Source organism: Pelobates fuscus, chromosome 7 (assembly GCF_036172605.1).
Source record: "Pelobates fuscus isolate aPelFus1 chromosome 7, aPelFus1.pri, whole genome shotgun sequence".
Lineage (NCBI taxonomy): Eukaryota > Metazoa > Chordata > Amphibia > Anura > Pelobatidae > Pelobates > Pelobates fuscus.
The window spans coordinates 186,071,544-186,098,617 of NC_086323.1; the positions used below are offsets into that span (position 1 = coordinate 186,071,544).

General features: G+C 40.0%; 2 protein-coding genes across 2 annotated transcripts in view; both read right to left on the minus strand.

Annotated features, from left to right (window-relative positions):
* Positions 1-27,074, minus strand: part of LOC134568392 (dimethylaniline monooxygenase [N-oxide-forming] 2-like) — a 489,265-nt gene that overhangs the window by 261,208 nt on the left and 200,983 nt on the right. The gene's annotated exons all lie outside the window — the stretch shown is intronic.
* CFAP92 (cilia and flagella associated protein 92 (putative)) overlaps positions 1-27,074 on the minus strand; it is a 219,034-nt gene that overhangs the window by 88,590 nt on the left and 103,370 nt on the right. Inside the window, exons 11-12 of the mRNA XM_063426966.1 lie at positions 15,068-15,262; positions 12,402-12,690 (exon numbers count right to left, since the gene is read on the minus strand). Of these exons, the coding sequence (XP_063283036.1) occupies positions 12,402-12,690; positions 15,068-15,262 (484 nt within the window). The remainder of the gene's footprint in view (positions 1-12,401; positions 12,691-15,067; positions 15,263-27,074) is intronic.

The following is a 27,074-nucleotide window of genomic DNA, read 5'->3' on the forward strand; positions in this document are numbered from 1 at the left end:
GTAAAAATAAATTATATATACTTAGATCATATATATATTTATTATATATATGATCTAAGTATATATATACACACATATACACACATACACATAAATATGCATACACTGTCTACGTGTATTTTAATATTAATATATACATAATTATATATATATATTAATATCAAAATACACGTACAATGATATTGATTAAATATATATATAATTTTCATTATATATATATTTATATATAATAAAAAATAAATAAATATATAAATACGTTAAAAAAATAAATAAAAAAATAATAAAAAAAATAGATAAAAAATATATAAACATGCGTAATTTCGTTCTAACTGTATTTTAAAATTAATATATATATATTGATATCAAAATACATGTAGAACGAAATAATATATATATCTATATACATAAGTATATACGTATATATCACTATGTACATACCTATATATAAATAAAAATAATTAAAAAAAATTATATACATATATATACACACATATATATATACACACATATATATATAATAATTCTACGCATATATTTATGTAATAATTTTACATAATTAGGTCATTTTATTAATTACAATTTGCAGGACCTGCCTGCCAACCCAGGCCAAAAGTTCAGGGAATTACATTGTCTAGCACTATATTTAACTCTAACTTTCCAAGACACCATGAAACCTGTACATGGGGGGTACTGTTTTACTCGGAAGACTTCGCTGAACACAAATATTAGTGTTTCAAAACAGTAAAATATATTACAACGACGATATCGTCAGTGACAGTGACATTTTTTGCATTTTTCACACACAAATGGCACTTACACTGACGATATAATTGTTGTGATACATTTTACTGTTTTGAAACACTAATATTTGTGTTCAGCGAAGTCTCCTGAGTATAACAGTACCCCTCATGTACAGGTTTTATGGTGTTTTCAAAAGTTACAGAGTCAAATATAAGGTTTGCGTTTCAGTTTTTTCACATTAAAATTCGCCAGGTTGCCTTTGAGACCGTATGGTAGCCCAGGAATGAAAATTATCCCCATGATGGCATACCATTTGCAATAGTAGACAACCCAGGGTATTGCAAATAGGGTATGTTCAGTTTTTTTAGTAGCCACTTAGTCACAAACACTGGCCAAAATTTGCGTTCAAATTAGTTTTTTGCATTTTCAAATATTAACACTAACTTTGGCCAGTGTTTGTGACTAAGTGGCTACTAAAAAAGACTGGACATACTCAATTTGCAATACCTTAGGTTGTCTACTTTTGCAAATGGTATGCCATCATGGGAGTAATTCTTATTTCTGGGCTACCATATGGTCTCAAAAGCAACGTAACCAATCTGGCGAATTTCAATGTAAAAAAACTGAAATATGTAACACGCTATATTTGACCCTGTAACTTCCCAAAACACCATAAAACCTGTACATAGGGGGTACTGTTTTACACGCGAGACATCGCTGAATACAAATATGTGTATTGTATTGCAGTAAAAGCAAACAGTATTATGACATTCACAGTTAGAATGTCACGTAGAACTAAAAAAATTTAAACAATTCTTATTTTCTCCCATTTTTTAAATATTTTTTTCATATTAAATTATGTTCCATACCTAAATATTTGATGTTAAACGAAAGCCCCGTTTCCCCTGAATAAAATGATATATAATAATGGGGGGTGCATTTAATATGAAAGAGGTGAATTATGGTTGGACAGACATATAGCGCAAATGCCAGGTTTTGTTTACGTTTTTTTGGATCACAACTTGTACATTTGGCTGCGGTCTTAAGGGGTTAAAATTGGCTTTTTTTAAATTATACGTTTTAATATACCCCACGTGCTTTTGCTTTTTTGAGTTTATTTCAAAAGTGACCATATTGTGATCACTATTTCCCAAATGCTCCCCTACTTGAATGTTGGTTAAAAGATTAACATTGTTTGTTATAACGAGATCCAGACAAACATCCTTTCTAGTTGGTGCTTGTACCAGTTGTGACATAAATGTGACATTTAACACATTCAAAAAACGGATTCCCTTTGCTGAAGTACTAGTCCCTCTATCCCAATTTATGTCCGGGTAATTAAAATCTCCAATAATTAATGTGTTACCCCGATTTGCAGCTTTACCAATTTGCTCTAACAGCAGTTCTAGTTCTTCCTCATTAATATTTACATTTGGTGGTTTATAACATATCCAAACCAATAACGTATTTCCCTTTGTTTGCCCCAAGCAGATATCTACCCATAAAGCTTCCACATTTTCCTCATCACACTCCACATGCCTAAGATTTGACTTTAACTCATGGTTGACATACAAACATACCCCACCACCCTTCTTGTTTTTCCTATGCTTCCTAAATAACGTGTACCCATTTAAGTTAACTGCCCAGTCATGTGTCTCATCCCACCATGTTTCTGTTATGCCTATTATATCATATTGTTTAGTGTATGCTATTGCCTCTAGTTCCCCCATTTTGTTATATAGGCTCCTTGCATTAGTAAGCATTCACCCTCCCCCCTACTACTAGTTTAAAATCTCCTCCAACCTTCTAGCCATCCTATCCCCCAGCACAGCAGACCCTCTTCCGTTTAGGTGCAATCCATCACGACTATACAGGTTGCGGCGCTCTGTAGGAGAAGGAGGATCGTGTCGCTTTCTTTTTGTATTGTGGTAGACTAAATAAAGTGCTGGTACTGGATCGGAGGTTATAAGAGGTGGGAACAACCGAGGAGAGCATTCTGCTCAGGTACGGTGGGAGTTTCCCAGAAAAGTTCTTAAACACAAGGCTGGAAAGATGGAGTGTTCGTCTGGATTCCAGCGACAGCGAGTTTAGTTCTTTTAACATGTCACAATGGTTGGTCCTGTAATTACATTGTAGCACAAATCGGCAGAACGAGTTATACAATGTATTAGGTTTATTAATGTGGGATTGCGGTGCAGATGCATATACTACATCCCCATAATCAATGATTAGTATCAGCATTTGCTGTACAATCTTTTCCTTTACTGTAGGGTTTAGGCAGGATTTATTTCTGTACAGGGCACCTAGTTTTGGATAAAGTTTAGATGCAAGTTTTTCTATGTGGAGGCCAAAAGATAGATTGGGGTCTAACAACATACCCAAGTATTTGAAAGAGTAGACTGCGGTCAGTGTGCTATTTGAATCTGTTTTGATGGAAAGGTAGGAATTGTGTAATTTGTGTAATTTAGGTACTGTTCCAAAAATCATTGCGACAGTTTTGTCAGTGTTTAGGAAGAGTTTGTTTTTTGTGATCCACTTTTCTACCTCTGAAAACTGGTCTTGGAGCACAGCCTCAAGCTGCGGTAGATTGGATTTGCTTGCATAGATTACTGTGTCGTCTGCGTACATGTGTACATTTGACGATTTGCAGACATTAGGCAGATCATTTAGAAATAATGTAAATAGTAGGGGGTCAAGAATGGAACCCTGGGGAACACCACACGTGACTGGGAGAGGGAGGGATTCGTTGTCAGAAATTGACTCATATTGCGAGCGATCCAATACATACGATCGAAACCAGGTTAGCGGACTGTAACGGAGCTCCAGTACTCCAACCGAGTACCTCCGTTGATGGATGCTCCTAGTGCTTCCTGAGGGCTCCAAGCACTCCTCCAGACACCATAAGCACATTAAGAAAGGTTGGGAGTTGGGAGTCCGGCAGGCAGAGATATATGCTCACCCTTGCAAGTAAACACAGGCCGAGGTGGTCAGGTAAGAATTCACCTGGCCTGTGAGTTGGTTCACGGGGGCTGTGCAGGTTAATTCTCCAACTCGCTGTACAGGAACAGAAAAAACAGGAGAATCGTCGTGGGAAGCCAAAGGTCAGAGGATGCCAGAAATCAGAATAAACAAAACAACAAGCCAAGGTCAAGTGTAAACTGGAGCACACAAAACAGCAATACGGTCACCAGAGTCAATGAACTGACACTGCCTTCTGGGAGAGGCGGTGTTTTATACCTGGCTAACGAGACCGTCAACATCAGGTGTACCATAAGAGACAGGAGAAACCTCAATGCACGTCCAGCCCCCAGTGCTGGATACAAGACAGGGCTAGATACCGGCATTACTAAAGCTGAATAGTAGCACAGAGGTAACATAGCAGCCCAAGGAATGCAGAGTACCCAGGTTCGAATCTGCTGCTGGGCACTCCTTGGGTGACCTTGTCTGGCCGTCCGGAAGTTACACCCACCCAACCGTGACAGTACCCCCTCCTCAAAGCAACTACGGCCCAAAAGGGTCACTTTTTAGATTTTTTTGGGTTCTGGTGTTGCCAGCAGGAGCGGAGAACATAGCTTGAGCGGTCTTGATGGCTAGCAGTGCCCTTTCAAAGCCATGCAAGTGTTCCGAAACCACTAGAGTCCCATCAGATGCACAAGTGTAGCCCGGAGGGTGATCTTTCTTCACAGAACAATTCGCAGTTTCAGGTACTACTGGAGAGAGGTTAGGGAGTCTTATTCTCTGAACCTTTTTCCTTAGGTACATTACCAGGAGCAGAGTTTGTGGCTTTCAAAGCTTTTTCAAACATCACCGAATCTGTTTTGAAAACCATGGTACCATTGGAGGCATAGGTACAGTCCGTAGGAAGTGGTGATGGTACCAGCTTTAACATGAGTGTTTTCTGGCAGAGGTTCAGACTTCTCAGGAGTACTGGGAATGTTTTTCACCAAAGTCTGAGTACCCTTCTGTGTCACAGAACGGGGACATGCTGGCAGCAACCTTGGCTGCTTCTAGACGATGAGATGACTTGAAAGTCCGTAGGGCACCCAATAGAAGAGGTCTTTGCCTAGGTGGACGAATTGGGCAGAGAGTTATGAAATGTCCTCTTTCTCTACAGTATAGGCACAGGCATGGGCTCTCCTACTGTCTTTTTTCCTTTAGAGGTAACCTAGTCCTGGTAAATCCAATCTCCATAGGTTCCTCCCTGTCCAATGAGGTGCTATTGCTAGCTGGAGTACAGTCAGGGTAACAGGACAAGTGGGTTCATGCTGGAACGAGACGGGAACTTGGTAAGTTTGTACATAGTCTTCTTTAGGTAACCGAGCTCTGCGGGTACTTTGAGCCGGTTTGGGAGTTTCCTTCTTAGAAGCCAAGCACTGTGAGTCCATTGCGAACATAAACGACTCTCAAGTGTCCAAGACAGTACTATTATCTTGCAGCTTCTGGTATGCCCAGACCTTAATCCGTCCAGAAAGTACATTGATAGCAGAACGGACCTTGATAAAGTCGGTGACGTAGGTTCTGGGTTTCAACGCAAACAGGAGTTCACCGTCCATCTTGAACATCAAGAAGGTGGAACGGGAACCGTCCAACCTGTCAGGCAGTATGACATAGGGTTCTGGATAAGCAGGTTCCGGGACCAGGCGTATTGCGCCTTTAAAAAAATTAAATTTCCCGCTGCAACTCCAAAAAAGTCTGGGCCAGGCTGGACACTTGCTGGGACAAGAGTGAGCACATCTCTGCAGACTCCATGTGGTCAGTTCCTTATGTCAGGTCTTACCTGAGCTGGGAGTCCGGCAGGCAGAGAGATATGCTCACCCTTGCAAGTTAGCACAGGCCGACATGGTCAGGTAAGAATTCACCTGGCCTGTGAGTTGGTGCATGGGGGCTGTGCAGGATAATTCTCCAACTCGCAGTACAGGAACAGAAAAAACAGTAGAATCGTGGGAAGCCAAAGGTCAGAGGATGCCAGAAATCAGAATAAATAAAACAACAAGCCAAGGTCAAGAGTAAACTGGAGTACACGAAACAGCAATACGGTCAGAGTCAAGGAACTGCACCAGAGTCAAGGAACTGACACTGCCTTCTGTGAGAGGGAGTGTTTTATACCTGGCTAACGAGACCGTCAACATCAGGTGTACCATGAGAGACAGGAGAAACTTCAATGCACGTCCAGCCCCCAGTGCTGCATTACTAAAGCTGAATAGTAGCTCAGAGGTAACATAGCAGCCCGAGGAATGTAGAGTACCCAGTATAGTATGTAGAGTTTCACACATATTATACTTTAGGGATGAATTAACAGATCCTGTTATGTGTCACTGCCAAACAACATCCCCAATATGTGTTCAGGAACATCTCCTGAGTACAGTGATATCACCCATGCATAGGTTTGCTGGGTTGTTTGGGGGCTAAAGGCCACGATCAAGACTTATACATGTCAGTTTTTCAACTTGATATATAAGCATCCCACAGTTAATGTTAACATCATGAAAGTTTACATTTAAATAAAGTATACATTCCAGGATATTGTATATGGGGTGTTTTCACATCCTTCCATTGTGCTAAACAAATTTCAGAGAATGTGCATGGTGATATTTTTTGAATTCTGCTTTTTATGCACACGTCATCTGGTTTTGGCCGGCCAGTTATTTGTTACTGCCAGAAAACTTTTTTAACCAAATGTGCAGGTATCAAATGCACTTTTAGCAGCATTCTCTAAACCAGGGGTTGGCAACCTATGGCACGTGTGCCATGCACGGCACTCAAGGTGTTTTTGCACAGCACTCAAGGCTGCTAGAGCCAAACAGGCTATGGCCTACAGGAGCCCCAGTGAAACTTAAGATTTCTGCTAATATGAAAAGGTGGTGAAGGACAATCCTCAATGTATGCATTGCATTGGAATCCACACTGTAGTAGAGCAGCCTTCGACAGATATTGCAGCTCCTGTCCTTGACCTGTACCTGGCCAGCCTGGTCCCCACTGGAACCCAAGCAATCCACACACACAGAGCTGCAGAGCCCACACAGCCCACACACAAACACAATACACAATCTGCACAAACTCAACACCACTGACAACCCACATACATGCACACAACCCCACATGCAGTCTCTCGCATGCAATACCCCAAACACATACACACACTACTAAACACACAATGTGATATATCCATTCACACACACAATTCCACAAGCAGCCCCGGTATACAGCCGACATTCATAGGTATTATACACGATACTACAAACTACTTATGAACATATACAATATAATAGCTCATATATGCACAAATACAACGATACAAAGCAACTGCAGTAGAAATAACACAAGCATAATACGGCAACATGCACACCTAAATTTAAAAGAAATAGGACCGGCACGCTAAGGGACATCATAATCTTATTTCGGCAAAGTGCTGCTAAAAGGTTGCCTACCCCTGCTCTAAACTAACTCCTGCAAAAAGAATCTAACTGGAGATTTGGGGGAAGGAAACTGACTAACTAAAATTTGCCGCTTTCAAAAGAAACAAAAATAAAAATTCAGGAACAAGTGTAACAAAAAGGTATGTTCTGTGTGGTAGAGCTTAAAACATGTTCCAATACACAGTCCAGGTTTTGTAGGGCAATCGGGACAGTGAAAAGGGGTGTCTTTCCTTTTCCCCTTTTTATAACAAACCTGGCAACGTTTCAGGGGATTTGGTTTTTTTTTTGCAGTTGGCGGTATCTTAAAAATAAAATGTCTGGACTCCTCTGGCACCGTTGTTGGAACTTGACCATTTCCATAAATTATTGTGGAAATCAGCTTGAGCTGAAATTGGAGAAAGGTGTTTTTTTCCTGGATTCATTTTTTAAAGAGTAAAAATAAATTGTTACTACTTGCATCAGGTAGATAGCCACCATTTTATACTGGGGTATCATTAAAATGCAAATATCTCAGCAGCATCTCATATCTTGCTCTAGACATTGTTTGGGAGTACACCGGACTAGAACAAATTGGGTTGGTGATCCAGTAAGAGCGAATTGATGGCTTCCTTATAATCCCCCTGAGCATTGTAAGAGCCCAGAATTTTTTAAGTTCAGGGACATCTGTGGGATGCCAAGCATGCTCCCTGACTGTATAGCTACCTGGATTGGTATCAGTAAATTGGCTAGTGTGTAAATCAGTCTGGGAAACAATCTCCCCCAACAACACCCCAAGCAACTCTACCTCAGACCCATGCACTACAAACAAACTTCAAGTAATAAGTACCTTGCTGAATTTTTTTTCCCAATTTTTACCCATCCAGTTTTAAGTCAGGCCCTATAGAGGTGTGTGAGAAGTTAGTACTAAATGATTTATACAAAATCAAACAAAAGAAAAAACAAAGAAAAAATTACAAAAATCATAATTTAACATGCCAAGAGCAGAAAGCACGGATAGAACTACAAAAAGACAATAATATATAATATCATTATCAAACCAGCCGATAAAGGCAGAGGCTTAGTTGTGCTTTCTAAAACCTTGTATATCAATGAAGCACTAAGACAACTAAACGATCAGAATGTATATGGCAAACTATCTTCAGACCCCACCCAAACTATAAAAAAACTCACTATCAATATTTCATCTAAGGGTCTGTAACAAAAAAAAATTCAAACTCACTAAAAAAGAGTTTGAATATTTAAACATACCCCATCCCAGAATCCCAGTAATCTACTTTTTACCCCAAATACATTAAGATGTAAAGAATTCTCCAGGTAGACCTATTGTCTCTGGTATAAATTCTATATTATCTAATCTGTCCGAATATATAGACATTTTACTACAGCCATCTGTCAAACTCATGAGGTCATACCTCAAAGACTCAATGACACTACTTCGCTTTTTAGAAAATTTTACATGGCATCCAGATTTTCTTTCCGTTACTTGTGATGTACAGTCTCCGTACACAATTATTCCCCATGATAAAGGGTGTGAAGCAGTTTTGAATCGACTAACAGCAGATAATAATATCCCAGAGAAACAAATCAATTTTATCATACAAGGTATTAACATAATTTTAACCAACAACTATTTTTGGTTTTTAGACTCTTTTTAAATACAAACACAAGTTACAGCTATGGGAACTAGGTTTGCCCCCAGCTATGCAAATCTTTTTATGGATGGCTGGGAGTCAAATGCTATTTGGGGTGACCACCCCTGAAAAGCAAACCTAGTTACCTATTTAATATATAGATGATCTGTTTTTTATTTGGAAGGGGCCTGAAGATTCACTTAAACTATTTCTTAATTATTTAAACATCAATAATAGCAGCATAATTTTATCTTCAAAATACAGCAAAGAACTGATTAACTGTTTCGACATTCAGATTTTTATGCATGAAGGTACTATTAACACTAAAAATTATTTTTAAAAGAGTGTGTACCAACACAGTTATTGAAAAATCTAGTTGCCATTACCAGCCTTGGCTAGATGGGGTCCCCAAGAGTCAGTTCCTGCGCCTTCGCAGGAACTGCTCCCGCAATAAAGATTTTGAAGAACAGTCTAAAATCCTCAAAGAACAATTCACCAGCAAAAATCAGAAAACCTGAATAAAATACTAAAAATTGTAAAACAAAAAGACAGGAATAATCTTTTAGAATATAAAACAAAGAATAAAAAAAGATCCACCCTATTTGCCAGTCATTTTTAGCTTTAACAACAAAAGCCAAATAGTGAAAAATATACATCAAGAAACACTGGCACATCTTAAAACAGGATGAAATACTTCAAACACTCATCCCAGACAAACCTAGTGTGATTTTTAGAGGAGTTACTAATTTTAGAACTATTCTTACCAAAAAAACTATACAAAAGACCCCACTACCACTAATTCATTGTTTTTAACTAAATCTAAAGGTTTTTTTTAAATGTCATAGATGCATAGTTTGCAGAACCATGACCCAAAAATCAAGTAAAAAAACACGCGCTTTACTTCTAAAAATACTAACACATTATATCCCATAAAAGACCTGATATGTTGCAACACAAAAAATGTCATATATTTACTGGAGTGCCCCTGTGGCCTCCAGTATGTAGGAATGACTACTAGATGCCTAAAAATTAGACTGGTAAAGCACTGTCGGAACATCAAAGGTTACCCTAACCACTCAGTCTCAAACCACTTTATAAAACATGATAAAAAAAACAAACATCTAAAATGTACTGGAATTCAAAAGGGTAAAATACAGTGGAGGGGATGTGATTAAAAACAAAACAAAAAACTTTTGGGTCAGAAAGAAATGTATTGGGTGTTCCAGTTAAAAATGCTTGCCCCTGAAGGTTTAAACATTGATTTTGATCTGCTAAACTTTTTATAAATTTGCATATTCTGTTTTGTTTATAATGTGATACAAGTATAATGCTATTTTATTTTATTCTTACCGTATATTTACATATGTTGTTTTAAATCTTCATATATATTTTTCTGTGACATTTGCAATTTACTGTGACCTTTTTATATCTATATTCATTATAATTTTCTATTATCATATTTTAAAACGTATGCTAAAAAACCCCCACCAAAAAAACAAAACCCTGGTCTAAATAACCATATTTGCACTTGCTACTCGTCACATATATGTTTTATTCATTCATTCCCTCCTTCCACTTTCTTTCATTGCCCTCCCTAATATGACTGACACATGTTTCATTGCCCTCCCTAATATGGCTGAAACATGTTCTATAAAGTGGCCATTACGTCATTTTGGCACCAAAATCAAGTAATCTGAGGCCTATATCAAGCCAGTTTTGTCAGGTACATGTTTTTATCCACTTGAGAAAGCCCTAAGGGGAGAAACACATTGTGGTATTTTAATTGCTGTATTTTATTAAAGGTATTTTGGCCACTTTCAACTTGTGAGTCAGCCATTTTACTCTTATTTATTTTTACCTGGCACCAGAGTTTTTATTGGTCCAATGAGAATTTTACTCCAAAGAATCCTTTGTGGGGATTTTACCACTCAAGCTTTATCCATTGAACAGTCTACCTACTCAATAAAATGTGAGTAACCACTTGGTATTTTATTATTTCACCTATGGCTTTTATATAATAAGCACTATTATTGTTTCTTTTATATTTCATATGGTCCTTATACCAACAAGATATCCATCTACTACAAAACTTCACGTATCCCATAAGTGAAGATTTTACCACTGTATGCTATCCACACTAGAGCTCTGGAAAACATGAGAAGGACCACATAGACCTCTTAAAAAAATAGTACTTAGTACCTGTTGGGATATACTGCGCCATTATTTGCAGTCTTTTTATTTTTTTATACGGATTTCATGAATATCCTATGCCCATACCTTACTGAGGAATACTTCCCCTGACAAGATTGTGATTGATGTCTTATACAAGGCTTTATTTGGACTTTTTGCTGTATTTATCAGTCATAGACGCTTTAGATTTACTTTTTGGACTCCTGATTATTATTAATTATCCATATTTCAAACTCTTTTTTTTTTTTTTCTTGTATGTAATTTCTCTTATATAGTGTCTTGTATATATGTGCTTGTATAGTTTATAATCAGGTTTTTTTTTCACCTGTGGCGCCACCACCCCTTCACCTTTTTTGTTTTGTCTACAATATAGGGCCTGTGAGGCAGATCTTCTGTATCCTGCTCGGGTAGCCCCTTAATTCTGCGTCCTCGATTTCTGCGTCCTCGATTGTCAATGTCGTCTAGCATCCTGTACATCGCTGACAGGTGTGATGTATGGGAATCTACTGTCTCCCGCAGGTTATGTACCTGTGAGATCAGCAGGTCCCTGTCATCTTCTAGCGTGTTAACCTTTTCGCCTACTTAGCGGATGTCAGTCCCCAGGGTTTCCAGTTTAGTTTGGAAGGAAACCTCCAGTCTGCCTAGCATGGCAGCTATATCTGCTTTTGAAGGTAGATTACGAAGTATCTCTTTAAGGTCACTATCTGTCGGGCATATCGAAGCCTCAGAGCCCTCCGGGCTCAAAGAATTTAGCGAGGGCTCCTGATTTCCTAGTGAGGGCTCCTGATTTCCTAGTGAGGGCTCCTGATTTCCATACAGGGTGTTTGGTAGTCGAGTGCTGACTTGACAGAGATCTTTTGGGGTGACCCATGGTGCTATTTCAGCCCGATTTGTAGCGGATTCCCACTTGGTGTAGACAGAGTGTTTCAAAGCAGTAGCATGGCAGACTCCGCCCTTAGCTGTACAGTTTTTGTGCTGATATTAATGGAACTCTTTAGCTATGGAATCAGTAGAGCATTGGTCACTTTTACACACTATGCACCTGAGCACTCGGTGACCCTGCTCTGTGACTTTAGTTGGTGTTCAGTTTTGTGGATGACTTGCTGCTGTTCCTAAACACTTCCACATTACCATTATACCACTTACAGTTGAATGTGGAATATCTAGGCAGAGATTACATTTCACAAGCTGACCTTTTGCAAAGGTGGCATTCTATCACAGTACCACACTTGAATTCACTGAGCTCTTCAGAATGACCCTTTTTTTCACAAATGTTTGTAAATGCAGAGTGCATGGCAAGGTGTTAGAGTTTATACACATTTGGATCTGACAAACACCTTAATTCAATAATTAAGAGGTGTATCCCAATACTTTTGCCCATATACTCTACAATAATAACAAAATGTATATTCTAGACCCATACCTTGATGTAGTCTGTATATTGGTCACATTCTTGTTTCCATTTAATATATTGTAAGTTGTATGTATCCACTGAATAGCACATCATACTTTGTTTAGTTTGGGATGTTTTACTTCTTTTCTGTGATTTTATCACTTTGTTACTGAAAAACTTGTCACTTTCAGAAAAAATATCTTGCAAAGAAACTGGAATTCCAAACTCGCGTCTCATAACGAGGACCATTTCCGCTGAGGGCAACAAGTCATTCTGCACAACATCTCTGAGTTTGCTGGAGTTGTAGATAAAATTTAGCCTGAAAGATTAGAAAAGAAAATGACCAACCCTAGTAAAATTACACATACAATTGAAGTAAAATGAAAATAAATAAAAAGACAAATGTATCCATATGCATACTAAAGTCTTCTTATAATACTACAAAGTCTTCCCTCAAGTATTTGTGTCACCCCATGTTCTTAGCATATGAAAAACAGAAAAAAGAAGGGAATAGGGTCCATGCACAAATCACAATTGGCATTGGACTCTTGAGTTTGATTAAATAACAACAGCACAACACTATTATATCACCAGTTCTCTATTACTTATAGCTCCTTCTACACACATGCTGAGATAGACACCACTTTCATAAGCATGGTACCTGTCTTCCTTGGAGTTGTAACAGCATGAGGGTCTCTTGACTCTCTCCCTTTGGGTCTATACAAACCTTAGAGTTGTTGATCTTCAAAAGTGCTATTGATGATAAAATCAAGTTCTTGATTAACAAATATTTTCGAAACACATGTTACTCCTTAATTGGGACTTTGCTAATGGCATAATTGGGTATTCCAAAACGTTTAAACACACCCTCCTATATAAATTAGCAGGAAAGTAGCTTCAAATCAGCACACTACAGTGCCTACAAAGTATTATCACACAATGTTAAATGATCTCACATAATGCAGTTATCTGGTGATTTTAAGATATTAAACTTTGTTAAAATTGATTACTCATTCTCCTTATTATACAGACACATTACTAAAGCAATGGTGCATCTTGACAACTAATGAATAAGTATTTAAGTGAGTACCTTTAAATTACTCTATTTAAAAGACCCCAATTTTTGCTAATAACCGACCTCTAATGATCCAGCTATCTTATACATCCACTATCCCCCTGCCATGTCAAAACACAATGATGCTTCAGAGCAACTAGACCTGTGATTGGTCTGGTACATTTGACTAAATCTGTATATTGTCTGCCATATCTTCCTTAGTAAACATATATTGTGGCACCTACTGGTATATAACTTGGCATAAAAATACAGACTACTATGGAGAGCCGTACTCACAATGTAAGGAATGCAATTAGCAACTACTTAAGCTCTTCAATACGAAAATCGAGAATAAACTTTTATTTTGTATGAAATCTGGACAATAAAGCCTTGCTCACTTTTTTTTTTAATAATCTAGTTAGGTTTACCAGCCTGTTGAGAAACAAATGTATCTGCCAGAAGCTACTACTTAATGATAAAATGCCTGTAAAGTTGCTGAAAATGTAAGCTCACCCCTGCTTTTATGGATTTTACTATTCCTACAGTCAAGGAGTTGGAGGAGACCTTTCACTGTTGGCATTACATTAGTATTCCAGAAACTGATAGAGATTGCTGTACCTTAAAAGCAGACATTTTTACATTCTGTTGCCATTTTTAAGATGTACTGCTAGTAATTCCTTCAGCTTCCTTACAAATACCTATTAGCAAGGTATTTGACCATTTGTACTTATATATTTGTATATGAAAAAAATAGCATTTTGCTTATAAATACATTTTGCTTATATACAAACATTACAGACCCTCTATTATATATTGAAAGTCAAAGGACACTAAGCACTGTCTAAAGTATTTCATTTCACAAATATTTCTTTATAACTGATGAACAAATATATAGTAGGGGTGGGAGCAGCACCTGTCAAATATGTCATGGGGGCTTGTCAAACAGTTTTACCGAATATCACAGCCAAACACTGGTGTTTGGAGTGTTTCTTTAAGTAAAGTAGAGTGATGTGTAATGGTTTTTCATTTCCAGTTATACACCAGAAGCTGTCAATATATTTGCTATCTACAATAGACACCTATTTTAAAAAAATACTGCTCTGTGCAGGTCTTTTTTCTGTTTTTCATATCCTGGCAAAGAAGGGCAAAGAAAAAACAAATCAATGGAAGAGGACCTAACATCAGGGTCACTATAGGGTGCACACATCATTTTTATTTTGATTTATATATATTTTGTATGGGTATTGGTACTATTTGGTTGTGTCCAGGTTTGAGAGCGCAGTCCCCTATTTATTGTATGTATCATGGTTTTATAGGTTCAGTGGTTTTCCCTATTGCTGCCTTACTGTAGGTTATTTTTTTACCATTTCTATTCCCATAAAATGATTTTATTTTGCATTAAATAATGAATGAAAGGTTTAAACAAAAATGTATTTCAATTTAGAACCATGATTTTAAAAGCTTGGGCCATGTTATTTCTGAAAGATGAACTCCCCCCATTGTCAGAATATGGATAAGGGTAGCACCCTGTTTGTTTAAAACACTTTCACCTTGTGGAACGATCGAAATGATCATAATATAAGAGGTTGAGAACAGGTAAGATTAACCATGATGTGCATTTTGTTTATGCTGTGTTCTGTACCTGGATAGCGCATGGAAAGATGCGCTAGGAACCAAATCCCTAATGTACAGAGTCGGCTGTTTCATTATAGAGGACAGACCGTCATGAAGGTGAATGTGGGACAACAAGACATCAAGATCTTTGTAAATTCGGTCACAGAATGAAAGCTGAGAATTATATCGCACGTCTACCTTCTCATCTTCAGTTCCCAGAGGCCTAAAATTGAGAGAGAGGAATACAATACACCAAATATATTGTTATATACGGAGATCTCTGATTTCACCAATTTCAATAATAAAATAATTTCCAATAATGTATTTAAAAGTTATGCAGTGTTATCATTAAAACATTAGAGAAAGTGTTCAGCACATTTCATTTGAAAAAATGGAACACTCCAGACACTTAAATACCTTCAGCTTGCTGGAGTAAATTATGTATTTGGTGTGTATAAAAGTGCTGATTGAAATAGAAATCAAAACTTTTAAAATTGGGGGAAGAAACACGACCTTTTACTCGGACAGCCAGGGAGTTTGTCTACCATTTCCATTAGCTAACCAGAGCTAATGGAATGGGTAGGCGGCGGGCGCACTGTGCTAGCGCACACGTTCCTTGAATGAGTACAGCTAATTGAGAAACATTGGGAATCCGGAATCGTGCACTCTTGCAGCCCCAGCACGGAGGCTTCTCAATGAGAAAGAATGGAGGGCTTGCAAAGGCTTTTTTCATATACCCCCTAAAACAACAGGCAGGAAAAAATACATGCATTTGATGTACTTGTTAAAAAAAAAAAAAAAATCAAAAAAAAAAAATCAATGAAGTGTTTAGGCACCATTATTTGTCAATTTTTCTCCGGGATGCATCACTTATTTCCATGTTTCGTCTCAATGTCTCATGGGGGCAGGAGTGATATTTAAATCCACTCCATCCCCCCCTACCCCTTGATGTTGAGATTGAGGTAAATTAATGTACAGGGATACAAAATGGAAGAAACAGATGTTATATGACTCCTTTATCCAAGAAACTCACTGGAAAATATTTGAACCCCAGAATTGGGAGGGGTGGTGGGGGGGTTATAGGTATAAATCAGTTTTTCGAGTCACTCTTGATGATGATAAAAAAGTGGAGATATAATCTATCAGGATTGTGACCCTTCAGGCAGATTTTTAATAATAGACGGCATGTTATATACGCTTGCAAATGTCTACCGAACGTTAATCAGATATTATTATTTTCTAAGATAATGAATAGAATAGAAAAACATATTAAAGGGACATTATTAATTGCTGTTGATTTTAACTGCGTCTTTGATCCAACAATAGATAAATATCAATCCCAGGCCAAATCTGAAAAAAATAATACAAAAACAATCTAAAACACTAATTAATATATGCAATATCCATGGATTGTATGATGCTTCGTGAGTCACATCCTGATTTTCACAACTATACACCTCTATCTAGAGTACATAATTCTTACTCAAGAATTGATATGTGCTTAGTTAACGCCAACCCAATAGATAATAATAATAATAATATACAAATTAAAGAGAATACATATGGGATTTAGGTAAACCCACGTGTAAGGGATTAAGTACTTGGAGACTAGATGACTCCTTATTGAAAAATAAAGAAAATATTGAAGAATTAAAGCGGCACTGTCATGCCGAATTCCGTTTTTTTTTTTAACCCCCCTCCCGCCTCAACTACATCCAATCGACCCCCTAGTCATCCCCAAATGCCCCTATGCCCCCCACATTACCTATTTTTTATTCTTTATTTTCTGCCCCGATCTATATTCAGGGCGCCGCCATTTGTGTGGGTAGGTGAAGTCCCTGTGGGACACGTCATCTGCCCACACTAGATAGCCCTGAGATTCCCGCACATGCCCAGTGAAACACCTGGACATGCGAACGGGAATTTCACCTATTCATTCATCAGACAGACGAATGAATGAATAGAAAAAATCAGACGAACAAACTAACACTGTGTATCAGTGTTCGTTTGTTTGTTCGCTTTTATTACAAGGAGGGAGCTACCGGCGTGCAGCTCCCTCCTTGTAATATGTAAAGACAGAAGCGGCAGGGAGCAGTGCTCCCCACCACTTCATAAGCCCCCCAGGTCCCCTCCTCACTCTATGGGGGTCAATATGACCCCCATAATAGCACAAGGGAGATTAAAATCTCCCCAATGCCCCTACTCGCTATATCGCGAGTAGGGGCATGTCCACTAAACAGTTATAAAAAAAGGGTAATAAGGGGGGGACGGGGGACCTACTGTCCTCCCCCGCCGGCCCCCACCCCTGGACGGCGGGTGGGGGCCATAATGGGAATGAGGGGGGACCTACTGTCCTCCCCTCAGGCCCCCACCCCTGGGCGGCGGGTGGGGGCCATAATAGTAATAAGGGGGGGGGGACCTACTGTCCTCCCCCCCCCCGGCCCCCACCCCTGGGCGGCGGGTGGGGGCCATAATAGTAATAAGGGGGGGGACCTACTGTCCTCCACCCCCCGGCCCCCACCCCTGGGTGGCGGGTGGGGGCCATAATAGTAATAGGGGGGGGGGGACCTACTGTCCTCCACCCCCCGGCCCCCACCCCTGGGCGGCGGGTGGGGGCCATAATAGTAATAAGGGGGGGGGACCTACTGTCCTGCCCCCCCGGCCCCCACCCCTGGGCGGCGGGTGGGGGCCATAATAGTAATAAGGGGGGGGGGACCTACTGTCCTCCAGCCCCCGGCCCCCACCCCTGGGCGGCGGGTGGGGGCCATAATAGTAATAAGGGGGGGGGATCTACTGTCCTCCCCCCCCCCGGCCCCCACCCCTGGGCGGCGGGTGAGGGCCATAACGATAATGGGGGGGGACCTACTGTCCTCCCCCCGCCCCCACCCCTGGGCGGCGGGTGGGGGCACTAAGTAAATTCCCCCCCCCATCAAGGTGACTAGGGGTGCCCAAGCCCCTAGTCACCCACCCCCCACCCAAATAAAAAATGCCCCTACCTACCCCCCTCACCCTAAAAAATAGTGAGGGGGGAATAAAATTGCTAACCTGTAAAGTAAAATTAAACTTACCATTCGACGTCTTCTTTTTTCTAAAATCTTCATTTTTCAGCCCCAAAAAAGGGCAAATAAAAAACCATCATAGCCGTCGAACTAAAAATAAAATAAAAAACCCGAGCGCAAAAAAAAAAACCCGACGAAAAAGAAAAAACCCGAGCGCACAAAAAAATAATCCATCTTCACCCATGGAGGGCTCCGCGCAGACTGAGCTCCGCAGGGCGGGGCAAGGCTTATAAAGCCTTGCCCCGCCCTGCAATTAGCCTAAGAACACTCTGATTGGTGGGTTTAAGCCAATCAGAGTGCTCTTTGTCATTTTACAAGCGTGGGAAAGTTCTTTGGAATTTTCCCACGCTTGTAAAATGACACAGAGCACTGTGATTGGATGGCTTGAAATCCATCCATCCGGACCAAGTAGGTTTTATTCTGGGCAGATTCTACGATTAGCTGTACCAGAAGAATTCTGGATATACTAGAACAAGCAGATCACTTGGAGATCCCTCTGCTGGAGAAAGCCTTTAACAGGGTCAGCTGGAGTTTTTTAGACTTAGTATTAAAATCATTTGGGTTTGAGGGCTGGATTCACAGTGCCATTATGGCCTTATATTCAGAACCTATGGCAAGAACAGTTGGTGTAACTATCTCAGCTAACTGGTTTAAGTTAAAAAACGGTAGAAGGCAAGGGTGCCCCCTGTCCCTGATCCTTTATGTTTTAACGATAGAACCTTTAGCAATAAACATTAGAGCTAACGCTTACATTAAAGGATTCCCAGTTAAACAATTTAAAGCAATCAAATCGGCAGAATTGTCTCTCCCTTATCTAATACACAAAATTAGTAAATACAGTGAAGTGTCTAATTATAAACTAAATGTCTCTAAATCAATTGCCTTAATTAGTAACATACATAACGATCTCAATAAAGATCTTCACTTGGACAACAAAATATATCAATTATTTAGGTGCACAGATCAAGAATACTGTGGAAATAAATGTACGAAGTCTTTTAAAATATTAGTATATTTTAAAAGACTTAGTACATTTATTTCTAAGTGAATAACAGAATCATCTTGGCCAGGTAGGATCAATACAATAAATGGATGTATCATGTCAAAATTGACATATTTATTTTGAATGTTGCCCTTACATATGCCAAAAAGTTGGTCAAATATGATCCAATTCAGCTTTCAGACTTCTATTTGGAGAGGAATGAAACCTAGAATTATCTCCAAAGTTATTTTGAGGAAATATAAACAAGGTGGCCTAAACTATCCTGATATAAGAAACTGTTACTTTGCTAATATTGTAGGCCATGTATATAAATTGCAAGTAGATAGTAAAACAAATATTTGGTACATAATTGACACATAATCTAGTGCAGTTGGCAGAGACAGGTTAGAATTCTTCTTGTGACGTAATAGTAATAAAAATTTTTACAGACCAACTAAATAATAAATCTATGATATTAGCACAAACCATTCAAGCTTGGGATAAAGTTAAAAAATGGTTTACAATTTCCCATACAATACCTAAAACCTGTCAACTAATCACTTTAGAAGATAATATTTTAGAAATTCCTTTGACAAATTGGCCTATTTATGACTGGTGTGTAAAGGATATTTTACAAGATGGTCAAATATTACCTTTTGCAGAAGTCTTGCCTAAATTACAACTGTCTAATAAATAGCATTTTATTTAAGAATTAAGAATTAAATATGTTTTTTAAATCAGGCATTATTAAGAACTTCTCTTAAAGTCGATAACTTAATTGAGTAGATTTTTTGCCACAGAAAAGTTAGTCACCTCTAAAGCGACTAATATCATACTTCTCTCTGATTCAAGGCAAATAAGCACCTTAGATCAGCCCAATCATGTGGGCTAGATCTCTTGATGATCAAAAGATGATTGATGGTTAGGGGACAGCCACTAAATTTTATTCACAGATCAATTAACAACTAACCAATAGAAGGGGAAAAGGAGGGGCGGGGCCGGTCCGCCATGCTGACTGGAAGCACGGAGACAGAGCTCCTGCAGAAAACTCGAGTTTTTAGGCTCTATAGCTCGGCAAAACGCTGGTTAACAGCCAGAAACTTGTACCCCAGTTCGTGAGGCAACCCTGGTCCCGAGGAGAGACTTGCCACGCGGTTCTAGTCCCTCGGTGGGGCGATCCCAGCCGACCGTGATGGAGACCGCCCGGGCGGTGAGTGGGGTGGATGGCCGCCGCCCAGCTATCCTGCCCACCAGCGGTATAGCTGAAACGCAAGGCTAGGCGGGTCTGGCCCTGTTCCCCCCCCTATGGACCGGCGGGGGTGATCCCGGTCCCCACCCTGTGACCCAGAGAAGTGCCGCAACGCCAGCGAGAGTCCGCTCCCAAAATGGCGGAGACCACGCGGCACCCACGAAGAGAGGGCCGCCGGACGCACCCTCCTCTCCTGCTCCCATACAGGCAGAACGAGGACCGCACCAACGAGGGCACCGGTGAACAAACACTTACCTCGCACAAGCTGAGGAGGAGCAGCGTGGCAGCTCGACCCACCAGTGGTCTTTGAACCCGAGGGAGGAACACAATACAAGGCCTCGACCACCCTGGCACACAGCCCAGTACCCCGTTGGGAGCCTGAAGTGGAGGAATGACCCACCCACAGCCACTACAACCGGGACTCACCACAGGCCCAAGTCTAGTGCTCAGCTGGAACACAAGTGACCCAGGAATGGAACTGCGACCCCCCTTTCAGGTCAGCCAATGGGACTATCAGCACAGAGGCATCCATTAAGCATTTTACCACAATACAACATACTGCACTGCTCACTGAAGGGTCATACTGTATCCTGTATATCGACATGGACTCTTGCCTGACTGTTCCTGGGTAAACATGGGGTGGTTAATATAAGCGTATCTTAAGCATACTTTAAGCATATTCTAAGCAATTTTAAGCATATTCAGCGCTGAAGCAAAATATCTACTGTTGACACTGCTTTTCTGTTATCAGCCTATGTACTTATCAAACACTCTATTTCTTAACATTCTATGTACACTCTCACGCACATGCCATGCTCCCTTCATAGATTTCTTATCTACCTGTTTCTCCATGACATGGGCAATATGCAACCGTATTTCAAACCAAGTGTGAACTGAGCTACTGTTTTTGAATATTATAAAAATGTGCCTGTAAATCTAATGCCATAACATGCCATATCAATTGTTTACCTATTCTACCGGATGTCGCTGTTGTGGCGCACGCCGGCTATTTGTTCACTCCGTGCACAACCAAAATAAAGAATTTAAAAAAAAAAAAAAGAAGGGGAAAAGGAGAAGCAGTCAAACAACTATACTTCAAAGCTGGGTTCTTCTAGAAACTTTGACTGCTTTTGCTGGTACTGCATATCCTAACACAGCTAGTTATTATTATTATTATTATTATTATGATATTTATATAGCGCCATCAAATTCCGCAGCGCTTTACAAAGGGTGGACGAACAGACATGTAGTTGTAACCAGACAAGTTGGACACACAGGAACAGAGGGGTTGAGGGCCCTGCTCAATGAGCTTACATGCTAGAGGGAGTGGGGTAAAATGACACAAAAAGGTAAGGATAGTATTAGACCAGTGACAGTTGCAGAAGAAGAATCAGTCAGGAGTTATTAACAGTTTAATTGATATGCTTCAAGCATTATACCTTTTTGGTGCCAACTCATGAAGCAACTAAAGTAGAGAGCAGCAGAGTTTACTTTTTGGGGTTTTGTCAGAACTACTCTTTAATGAGGACTTACAATGAAGTTGGCGGTGGTGATCAATCGGGTGATAATAGTTACGTTTCCCCCCACCACTAACATATAACTTTTACTTCTGGCCATGGAGCAGCTCGACTGTGAGTTTGATGAGCCAGGGAAATTACAAGCAGAGCCAACTTTAGGGAAGTAAGAGCTGTGCAGCCGCACAGGGACCCATGAAGCAGGGGGATCCATGCAGCCAACACAGCTCACACATGGCCGGGTGACGTGTGCAGGAGGAGCTAAAGCAGGTACCTGGGTGGAGGAATTCATTATTCTTCACACGGGACTATGAAAGTAAATAGCAAGGCAGCTGGGGCAGGGTTTACCGAGATGAAGAGGCGGGGCTAAAATGGCAGCAGGGGCCAAGCTTAAAGCTCCCTGAAGCCCCTGGTAACTGCTGCATAGGTAGGGGAAGCAGTCTCTGCTTCCCCCAACAACCAGACTACAGCTGCACTGCCTCCACTCCCCCCTTCCAGCCATAATTGAAAGAGGTAATTGTGTGTGAGACTGTGCTGTGTGTGTGTGTGATTGTCTGCCTGTGTGTGAGACTGTACTGTGTGTGTGACTATATGTGTGTGTGTGACTGTACTAAAGGATTCTACACTATGTTTGTTTTTCATATTTCCTCTTAGGTATACAGCTGTTTCCCAAATTTTGCTACATATTGTACATCTTTCTGTGAGATACCCATCTGGAAGGGTCACCTTGGAAAGCTGTTTTTTACAAGTGAAGTTATATTTAGTATTTCTTTTGTTTTGTATCCCAGTAGATTTTATATATATATATATATATATATATATAATATATATCTCCATTGAGGTTGTTTTTTAGATATGTTGAATAATTATCTTTCTAAAATACAAAATTCGAGGATGAAAACAATGTAAAACCTGTTTAATGAGTGGGGAAAAAAACAGAACCTTTAAGAAACGTAGATGTATATTTCAAGTCAAAAGAAAAAAAATATTGAATAATGAAACTAGGAAATGGTGGGAAATCACCTCCCTAAAGACATGCATTAAAGGAGGTCTAATACCAAGGGGTTTGAGGATTGAAAAAATGCCAGCTTTTGGTTTAGATAATGATAGGTTCTTATGTAAATGGGATGAGATTTTAACAAACAATTAAATACAATTAATGAACCTGATCAAGTATTCTAATTAGTAATGAGCTCAAACGTGTATGTTAAGGAGAACAAAACAAAATAGAAACAAGTAATTTAGTTGATATAAACGATGATGAATATAAAGAAAAAGAGGAGAGAATGCAAGAAAGGTGAAAAATCCTTGATACAATTGCAAATCCAAAAAGTAAGAAAGTACTAAGGTGATTGGGGAAACACCTAAAACTTTTTATACGCAGTATCATTTTTTCCAGTATCATTTGCTGTGGTAATATAGTTATGACTAGAGAATATTACCTGCAAGAATCAGCAATATTTTAGAGGATAAAATTGCATATAAAACTATGAAGGAAGATCCAACAAAACAATTTAATGAGGCCTTGAGAGAATGTTTAAACCAAGCAGTAAAATATAATGTTATCTCCTTAAATTTCGAATTCCTGTTGGAAAAAAATCCCACCATTCCCATTTTTTATTTTCTGCCAAAGCTACACAAGAACTTAATGTTACCCCCAGGCAGTCTCATCATTAGTGGTATGAACTCAATTGCCATTAACCTTTCAGCCTTTATTGATTTTCATCTCCAAAAATACACCCAACAAACTCTTTCCTATGTTAGATACAAAATCTCTAATACAAGAGATAGATAACATAGTGGGAAGAAGGATATAGCTAGGCGACTCTAGATGTAACATCTTTATATACAGTCATCAGCCATCATTTAGGCTTAGAAGCTATGGGGAATTTTATGGCTCTAGATCAGACTTCCCCAAACTCCGGCCCTCCAGCTGTTGCTGAACTACAACTCCATTTGTTGCAATAGCATTTTATATATGGAATTTATATGTTTTATATAAAGTGATTTTTTTCAGTTATTAAATGAAGTTTGCAAATATGTAGTATCGGAACAATTAGCTACGTATTCTACAACAAAGAAATCTATGTGCACTTTATAATTTATGCACTTTATTAACTTTATGGCACTTTACACTTAAAGGGACACTCCAGGCACCCAGACCACTTCTGCCCATTGGAGTGGTCTGGGTGCCAACTCATAAACTGCAATATTAACCTTGCAGGGTTAACTCCTTCTCTAGTGGCTAAATCCGGGTTTATAGCACGGATTTTCTGTGCTATAGCGTCGCTGTATGTCCTCACACTATGTGAGGACCTCCAGCGTCGCTGAAATCCCCATAGGAAGGCATTAAAAGCAATAGGTCTCCCCCGTTGCCGGCTGCCCATGCGCAAAAGGTCACCCCCACCGGATGACGTCGGCGGGGAGGAGCGTGGGTTGACCCTGAACCAGCGCAGAGCGACATTGGCGCTGGATACAGCTAAGTCACTGAAGGGGTTTAACCCCTTAAGCAACTTGGGATGGGGGGTGGCAGGGAGAGGGGACCTGCAGTGCCAGGAAAACGGTTTGTTTTCTTGGCACTGGAGAGTCCCTTTAAGATGGTAAAGAATTATGCTAATCATAAAAGTAGAATGTAGATTAAGATTATGATTATCAATTATGTCTACCATTTTTCGGGGTTTACACACATGAGTATATGATGGAGAGAAGTGTGATGCAAGCTGCACCCAAAATGGAACGCAGCTGTTCTCTACGTTCTCGGTACATGCATATGGGAACAATTACATCATCAATACGGATCTCACAGCGGAGATCGGTAGATTCAGGACAGCTGAGGGAAATATCCAAGCGGCGCATCAAAGATTGGACTGAAGAGACACCCAATGAACTTTGAGACAGTATGCCTATATAACATGGACTAAGGGGGAGGGATTTCAGGCGGTGATTGTTTGTTATTCTGCACTTTGTGATTATTATTGTAATTAATTATACTGAAGAAGTTCTAATCTTAGAACGAAACATGTAGGACTAAGTTTATATTTTTTAAACATTTTATGTTTGGCAATAAATGTACCTTACCTGATTCCTACTTTGTTTAGCTCCCCAACTCTATCGGGGAAGGTACCCTACAGGCGACTATTATCTCTACATTCTGTGAGTGTGCTATCTCTCTATCTAACAGCTACACTATGTTATTTGTTTTTGCATTTTACCTTTTAGGTATTCAGCTGTATCCAATATTTTGCTACATATTGTACTCTGTGTGTGTGTGTGTGTGTGTGTGACTGTCTGCCGGTGTGTGTCACAGTTCTCACAGTGCCATCCAGGCATGATCGCCCCACAGGTGCCAGACAGAGGATTTGAACCTGGGTTTTTTTCTGTCTGGGGCCTACTTTTGAGCAACAGCAGTTCACAGGCTCTGCCTCTCCCGAGACACGTTTCACCCATTCACTGGGCTTTATCAATCAATACCTATTTTCTCCGGCAGTGTGCAAATTGTCCAGCAAGGAAGTGTTTAGTGAGCAAGTGAAGCAGAAAGGAATTGCTATTTGCAAACTGGAGCAGAGTTATTGCAGCAGAACCATCAGTCACCGATTAATCAACTACAGAATGAACTAATGAAAGCGGAGTGTGAAATCAAATTATTCTTACACAAGCCTTGGATAATTTGTACGAAAAAATCAAGGCTGATTTTAAAACAAATATATCTTACCTCAAACAGCAAGTTACGTACGTCTCAGAAAATGTGAACACCGAGGCAAACAAAATCAAAACACTAAGACAGGAATGTGAAACACTTTAATTGCAGAATACAACCATAAAAGATATTCTAGCAAAAACTGAAATCAAATTAGCTGATATAGAAGATCGCTCTAGAAGAAGCAATCTCAGAATTAGGGGTATCCCTGAAGAGATATCCAACACACATCTTAAAGATTATTGCGTCAAATTAACATCCAAATATATTGGTGAAGACAAATGACCGGTAGGTAGTTTCCCATTTGAACGTTTGCATAGATTACCTAAGCCAAACCTGCCAGCACTAATGGAAAAACCTAGGGATATAATCATATGTTTTAATAATTTCTATTTGAAAGATCTACTGTTAAGAGAATTCAGAAAAAAAACCTCCGCCAACACTATACAAAGACTTAATGCTGTTTTCAGACCTGTCATTAACCACTAGGACTAACAGTCCTTTAACCCCTTAAGGACACATGACGTGTGTGACATGTCATGATTCCCTTTTATTCCAGAAGTTTGGTCCTTAAGGGGTTAAGAAACAAGAAGACCATGTACAGATGCTCATTCCCCACAAAGTTGATTTTTACAGTGGACAATCAAACTTATAACTTTGATGATACTAATCTTGCTAAAAAATAAATTAAAAAAAAAAAAAAGCTGTTGCAATTATGGAAAAATTATATGGAACCCTTTGGTCTATCAACTTAACAACTATGGGTTAATGTCTATGGGGAGGTTGGGGTGGTGTACCTTCCCATAATCTCTGTATATTTTTATCTCTACTGTGGCTATTTTTCATCTGCTAGGATTAAAAATGTTCTGAAATTTTAACTTAGATAAGTGAAAAATTGGTTAAAGAATTGGCAAATTTTAGTATAACTATAAAGTAGGAATATAAGAAAATAATTGGTAGGGGGGGCGGGGCCTGACAGCCAAGATGGCAGGACGTGCTTTCTGAGGGCTCTTGCTCCTGCAGGCACAAAAACGAGCATCCTGATTACCCAAACTGGGCCAGCCATGCAGGAAGCCCAAAAAACAAAACAGGACCACACGGGGAACAGAATGATACCCGTCCTGCACCGATACACAAGGCAAGCACCTGTCCCGGCCACGCGGCCTACTCTAGAGCGGAGCCTTAGGCCTGGAGGAAGCGGCCGATCCTCCGACACAGCACCTGCTCACAAGCAGCAATCATACACCGCCCAGCCGCCCCCCCTCCCCTGGACCGGCGGGGGATATCTCGGTCCTGGCGGGGGTCGACCACCCCTGCAACACGACTCACACAAGCGACAAAACATGTAGCCAAGCGGGACAGTGGGGGCGCGAGCAAGATGGCGGCGCGGAAGCGACCAACAACAAACAGCACCCTCACCACACCACCTATGAACACCCTGGAGTTTTTCGACAGGCTCTGTGCCAACCTATGCACAAGGCTCTGCACCACGGGTCAGTATTTCCACCTGGTCTGGAGAGAAATGGCGGCATGG